Below are 7238 nucleotides of genomic sequence, written 5' to 3' on the forward strand. Positions count from 1 at the left end.
TATATATATATATATATATATATTTCCAAGTGTGTGTGTATATATACTGTAATTGTATGTGTAGGTATTGATTCATTTTTCATTCGTTATTATTATTTCTTTTGTTTGTTTTGTTCTTTTTGATGGTTTGCAGCTGTGCCTTCATTGATATGTATATATAGTACATTACAAAGCATTTAGTTTTAGCTCCTGTGACAGCCATTTTTGATGTCCTGCCAATGTATAATCACTGCTCTAATATACTGATAATAGCCTATATTTGAGTTCGGACATGAACACTGAGTCATCTTTGTGGTGAGGAGAAAGGGCAAGAAATAGAGAGGGAAGCTTTCAGGGTGGTTTTTCCATGTAGATATTAAATGGAAATTTCATATCATTTCACACAAACACAAAATGGTTGACTAGCATGACACATTGACACAAAATGGCTGACTTAGCTTCATTGTGGCTAATAAGTGTTGTGAGTTCTGATGTGACCTTTGTGTCAGAAGCATGATCTTATCTTTTTGCAATGGTAACCCAATAGAGCACTGATGTTCCCACCAGGATCATGAGCAGTATGTAGCCATTCTTTGATTGTGGAATGCGTACATACTGTGATCGCAGGGATATATATTGCATCTGTGGGATTCTTGATTAGGGCGGATTCCACAGAACTGGAATGAAATAGACTGAGGGTTTAGTTCATGCTTTTTGATATCCTCTATAACTGTAAAAGTGCTATAAACATTTATAAACTACATTTAAGAGATGAGAATTACAGTTTTTACAACTTTAATTTAGCCTATCACTGCACATTTTGGACCCTAGCTTAAGGAGAAGGGAGTGATACATTTTTTTTGTCTAGTTTGCCAGTCATCGTCGTCTTTATCCTCTTCTATTTTAAAATGCTGTTAGCACAGGTCGAGTTCGCTGACAGTTCACCTCATGATAAAAGCTCAGGATCAGTTTACAGCTCTGGACTTAGTTTTCTTACTCTCCATTAGGCAGGTACAGCTTGAGTAAAAACTGTACCTCAACAAAGGCCGCCATTTTGTTTCTTTATCATTGTTAAAATGTATGCTGTTTGTTCAGATATAACAACAAAGATTCTTCCAGCCTAACATTTTAAGGTAAGATAGTGGTAAATTTGTAGAACACCTTCCTATAATCTTCAAGAGTTCAGACAGACATTACACAACCTCTAAACCATCTAATATTGAAGATATAAGGTTTTTCATCGACTGTTTCCCTCGTAAACCTTTCAGCCGACGCTTTCTTTCTTACACTGCTGTCATCCAAATCTGTAAAATACAGAGCCCATACATGCGCGCAAAATGAGAATGTAAGTGCGTTCAGTGTGTTTATCAAGATCAGCGTGTCTGCTATCCACTCTCTGACTCTATTTTTACAGTCAGTAAACAAAACAGACACCAGTGCAGTGGCTAAACACGCATATTCTGTTGTCACAATGATCATTCTAATCAAGCCCCTGTGTTGAGAGGGGAGATTCCATAAATGATTCCCCACAGGAAGGGCAAAACAGCATTCCGATTCATCCCGTCCTGTTCTAAGTGCCTACTTTTCCGTGATGTCGTAAAGGTTGCATGGCGATAAGGTTTCAGAGATATGAATTTAATATCCAAACTCCTGTTTGGCAGACAGTTGATATTGGATGCACAGAGGTGTTAGAATAGAACTGTATGGCAGTTCTGGGCAGTTCAGGAAATTGAAGGGTAGAATTATGGAATGCCTGGATACGAGCATTTATCACATGACTGACTTTGCAATGTCATAAAGTTGCTAGAATGTCTAAAGCAGCTGTGTTGGGTGGCCACTGGCCACTATTGGATATCAATTAAAGTTCCTTTAAAACTTTTGCAGGCTTTAGGATTGTGAAGGGTTGGGATATTTCTGTCTTACGTGCAGATACTGAAATAAATGCTGCATTCCTTACATAATAAACATATATTTTTTCTCTCTTTCTGCCCAACAGAGTAAGCTTCCTGTGCTTCTCCTCGGCCGATCGGCTGACCTCAGACCAGGAGAATTTGTGGTTGCTATCGGCAGCCCATTTTCCCTCCAGAATACGGTTACCACAGGGATAGTAAGCACCACGCAGAGAGGCGGGAAAGAGTTGGGTCTACGAAACTCTGATATGGATTACATTCAGACCGATGCCATCATAAATGTGAGTGAATTATTACAACTGCAAATTTTATTTATTGCTTTATATTTATTTTAAAGTTATGTATTACATGTTTATTATTTGTTATTTTAATGTGTGTCTCTCCATCTGATGGTCTTACCATGAGGCTCACACATCCATGCACACACAAATCAAGCCATAAAACACAAGCGTGTTTTAACACATGAAATGTCTCTTTTACAGTATGGCAACTCAGGAGGACCATTAGTCAATCTGGTGAGCATTTCCTAATTCCAAAACTGTTGAATAATATCCCATATGAACCTGCAAATATACTTATATTTGCACAGAGCATGACTGTGTGGTAATCATCAGGGCCTATTTTCCCAGAATGCAAATGTCTGGTGTTATAGTAATGTTACCCCAGTGAGAATGTAATTTGACATTGTGGAACTCAAAGCATCAGTCAAATGTTTAAAAAAGGCAGCTTTTTTTAAAGTTCTTGTCCCAAGTTAAAGAACTATAGTAAAGAGTTAATATGGAAGGGTTGATGTACGGTATCGAAAAATAAACACTGATAGGGTGATCGGGACACTGACACAAAGTGGAGGGGTCTTGTATCATCCCAAAGATGTTTATTTTGTGATGTAACCTTTTGACCATATATTATACCGCTTAGAGTATTACTACCTACCAAATAAATAAATAAATGGAAATGAAATATTAATTAAATGTTAGTTTAGTATTATTTATGTACAGTACTATTATATTATACATTTATTTATTTATTAGCTTTAGTTTTATATTTTCTCTTTCTATTTTAATTTTAGTTTAAGTTTTACTAATTTTATTTGCTTTTGTCATTTTGATTAGTTGTAGGTTTTTTAATATTTCTATTTAGCTTCAATTTACTTTATTTCAATTTTAGTTTAGTAATTTTAGTACTTCAGCCTATCCTTGATTTACTTCAGTTAGCTGCCAAGGTAATATTTCTAATTTACATTTAGGTTTTACATGTAATATTTGTAATTATTTTTATTTTAGCTTTATTTTAATTACCAAAAACAATGTAACGGTTTTAATTTTCATTAACAGTAATAGCATTGATTTGATTTTAAATTATTTAAATTATTAAACTGTATTTTATTATATTCTGTAAGAACTGAATAGATTATAATAAGGGATACAGGCATGAAAGGTCATTTAATATTTGACCAATATTGTCAGTTTTTTTCAGTCATATTAAATAATATATTTGACTTAAATGAAACAAATTTATTTACAGTAGATGTTACCAGTAGATGTACATTTCTTAGTTTACTGGACTTTCAAGTCATTTTTAAAGTAAATGAACATCAGTAGTGTACTGCAGGGTAATTGTGTCTGTACCTCATTCTTTTTCCTAAAGGATGGTGAAGTGATTGGGATCAACACATTAAAAGTGACAGCCGGAATTTCCTTTGCTATTCCATCAGACAAGATACGACAGTTTCTCGCTGAGTCGTATGACAGACTGGCCAGAGGTACGACAGTACATTCATATCCAGAAGTGTTACTGTATATGAGATAGAGTGTGTTACCTAATTATTAGTGGACTAACTTTCATTGTTCTTCTGGCTGTTTTACAGGTCAAGGAGTGACTAAGAAAAGATACATTGGTGTTCGTATGATGACCCTCACTCCTGCGTGAGTACATAAGCACGTCCATGCATCAAATTAATGAATACCTTCTTTAATAAGGCTGCTATCATGACCTTATGGAAGATCTTACATTATTTTGTAATTCTGTGAGATCTCTGTTTTTATACTCTTGTGTGATTTATAGTACCATGTTATAATTTGAGGCTATTGTTTTCCTTTTCTTTTTTTTTGGGATGGAAAATATTTTACCGCTTTAATTCATTAATGAAAGCAGATCTGATGTAACTATGTTCATTCCTGCTCACAGACTGTCCAAAGAGCTGAGAGGCCGTCTGCGAGACTTCCCTGACATCACGTCAGGAGCCTATGTGATTGAGGTCATCTCTAAAACCCCAGCTGCAGCGTGAGTCACCAAAACTCAAAGTCCCATAATGCCAAGCAGGTCAACTGGTTTGGCAGCTCTCACATGCTGTTTTTACTGGCCACATGCTCTCTGCTCTCAAGGATATTGTCTTTGGCTCCATCTGTCTCCACATGTTTTACATTTATGTTTGACCCTCACCTATCAAAACACACTCAAACATACACACAAAAACCTGCTGAGGTTCATCATTTCAGCCCATCATGTTTATTGACTCACACAAAAACCTGTTCCTCTGTATTGTTTGAAACCGTTTTGTGCGTAAGAGCGAGAGGCATCTAGGGTACTGAAAATGCATTTAAAGGGATAGTTCACCTAAAAATTAAAGTTATGTTGTCTTTTATGCACCCAAATGTCGTTCCACTACAAGTCAAACAGGTTTGGAACAACATATCCTATGACTCAGGTCTTGTCACTGCCACATCATATCCATGAACATTTTTAAGGTGTCTTGTCTTTATTATATGCTTGTTAAAAAACAAAAGCAAATATGTACTCAAAGGCAAATTTAGGGTTTGCAGTTACAAGTGATGAAATTCTTTGTTCATGAAACATTGTTTTGATATAATTCCACAACCACAGTCCAATCCACTGCCCACCACATCCTCATCCAGGACATTTTTAGTTTTCCTGAAAGCTTGGACATGTTAAGAACAAGCTCAGATGGCACCCAGACACACAAATAACAGCTTCTTCCCTCTCGGCGTGACACCATTACACGTATGATTCACTGTTGAATAACAGATGATCACCAAATGTCGCACTTGCAGTTCAACAAACAGGAAGTACTTGTGAAGTCTAGTATATAAGCTAGGTAACTAAATATGTGTTATACTAGGTTATAAAAATGCTTATAAAAATGAATAAGGTATTCTAGTATATGAGCTGTTATTCTGTGAGGGCATGTGAATGTGTTTAGTTTGGCCTAATGTAGATGTAGGTGTATGTTTCTGAAATATGATTTAAAAAGCCAATTAAAGTGATAAGGTCTGAATTATAGAGCCATTACACTTTTGATGTTGATGTTTCGATGAAGCATACAGTTCTACAACAACTGTAAAAATACATTACACAGCCTTAAGAGTTGATTTTGGAAGCTATTTTGGAGTAATTCTGGGAAATCCAGCAATATTTGATTAGTACTGGAGAGGGTTCAGTTTCTGTGATGTAATCTCTGAAGATTAGGAGACCTTAATCAAAAGGAATTATTTTAGTCCTCTTCAGTCCTCCTCCTCAAATGCTTTTGCCCTCTTCTCTGTCTCTTCTGTAGAGGTGGACTTAAGGAACATGACGTCATCATTTCTATCAATGGTCAGCGGGTCTCCACGGCAACGGATGTGAGCACATCCATCAAAAAGGACACCAGTTTACGCATAGTGGTTCGACGTGGCAACGAGGACGTCATCCTCACTATCATTCCCATGGAGATTGACCCTTGACCTTGAACAGAGCTGGTGTTCTTCGACCCCACCACTGAACTTACCGTGTGTGTCCTCTGCCCCACCCCTACGAGGGACATCTGGTCAATTGTCCATGTTCTTGAAATGACGGGCAGGGTGAAAGCTCAGCCTGAGATTTTCGACTGTGCAGAGAACAGAGGTGTAGATTCACATTTATAAATGTTTTTATTTTAATCATAATGAATGATTTATAGGATGCTACTACTGTTTACTGTTTAACATATTAGGACTTGATTAGATTTTCCAGAATATAGATTTTCTCTTTCATTATCCAACAATTAAGTGCACAGCAACTTGATAAGTTTTTCAGAATTTGATTGGAATTTCTAACCTTTTTTTGTTTGTTTGTTTTTAAAAACTTTTTGATATAGAGCTTTTCTAGAGCAAAAATTTTTTTAATGTTTTTTTGTTTTTAAATAAAAGTTCATTTGATACATTTGTGAAGACTACACCAGAAAAATAAATAAATAAATAAAAACACATACATTACACCATGACAAAACATGGTGGAATGTTACCAAGACATTATTGGCTGTTAATGGTGGTACTTTTGATCTCTACATCACAATATTAGATTTTGTTGAAGTTCTGTTGAACTTTCTATTCATCAAAGAATCTGGGGGAAAAAATGAATGACAGTTTCCACAAAGATTTTATTAAGCAGCACAATTGTTTTCAACATCGATAATAGAAATATTCCTTGAGCATCAAATCAGCATATTAGAATTATTTCTGAAGGATCATGTGACAATAAAGACTAGAGTAATGGCTCCTGAAAATTCAGCTTTGCCAAATAAATGACATTTCAATATATAATCAAATATATTTCAAATATGCTGTATTTTTGATCAAATAAATGCAGCATTTTGAAAGAGACTTCTTTCAAAAACATGAAAAAAATCTTATCAACCCCAAACTTTTGAACAGTGGTGCATATGTATTTGTACATCTAAGGTATATGCAAAGAAAAGCACAAAGCCATTCTTTGTACACAGAATTAATTTAATTTAGTAACTTTATTGAATAATATTTAATTTTATCCTTTACTAGTTCAACCCAACTCAAACTGTGCAAACAAGGTAAAATAATAATCAATCAAATGTTGTTCATTTTCTGAACACCTGACAGAATCAGCTAAAATTACAAACTTTCAGTGTAAGCCATACATGGCACACAGCCTTCAGCTGACACTAACAGATGCCAAAAAAAAAGAGTCAGGAATCGGGCCTATTATGAAAAATTCCAGAACCTTTGCTAATATTGCCAGAATGTTCACTGCTGTACAGCATGAGCAAATAATTGAAAGTTTTAAGTTTCAGTTTGTTTTATAACAATCACTCTTGTAGTAAGTTAACACTCCAGAAACATTCTAAATTGTTTAGGCAAGTGTTGTGAAAACTGATGTACTGTAGACATCACTGATTTTTTTCAGTAATGAACCAAATGAAATAGAGACTTGTTGGCTTTATTGTCTGTATTTATTAAACTCTGGTGAACACTGGTACCATCTAGTGGTGATAGGGTGTAACAACATTCACATAAACTGTTACATAAACAACTACATATTAAAAGTAATTGTTCATGTCAA

At 35.2% G+C, this 7238-nt stretch overlaps 1 protein-coding gene across 1 annotated transcript in view; it reads left to right on the top strand.

Annotated features, from left to right (window-relative positions):
* Nucleotides 1–5935, top strand: part of LOC107717120 (serine protease HTRA1A-like) — a 22386-nt gene extending 16451 nt beyond the window's left edge. Inside the window, exons 4-9 of the mRNA XM_016523784.1 lie at nucleotides 1976–2170; nucleotides 2372–2404; nucleotides 3537–3651; nucleotides 3757–3814; nucleotides 4077–4172; nucleotides 5461–5935. Of these exons, the coding sequence (XP_016379270.1) occupies nucleotides 1976–2170; nucleotides 2372–2404; nucleotides 3537–3651; nucleotides 3757–3814; nucleotides 4077–4172; nucleotides 5461–5629 (666 nt within the window). The 3' untranslated portion in view covers nucleotides 5630–5935. The remainder of the gene's footprint in view (nucleotides 1–1975; nucleotides 2171–2371; nucleotides 2405–3536; nucleotides 3652–3756; nucleotides 3815–4076; nucleotides 4173–5460) is intronic.
* Nucleotides 5936–7238: the final 1303 nt, after the last annotated feature.

Source organism: Sinocyclocheilus rhinocerous, unplaced genomic scaffold (genome assembly GCF_001515625.1).
Source record: "Sinocyclocheilus rhinocerous isolate Xijiao unplaced genomic scaffold, SAMN03320098_v1.1 scaffold119, whole genome shotgun sequence".
In the NCBI taxonomy this organism is placed as follows: domain Eukaryota; kingdom Metazoa; phylum Chordata; class Actinopteri; order Cypriniformes; family Cyprinidae; genus Sinocyclocheilus; species Sinocyclocheilus rhinocerous.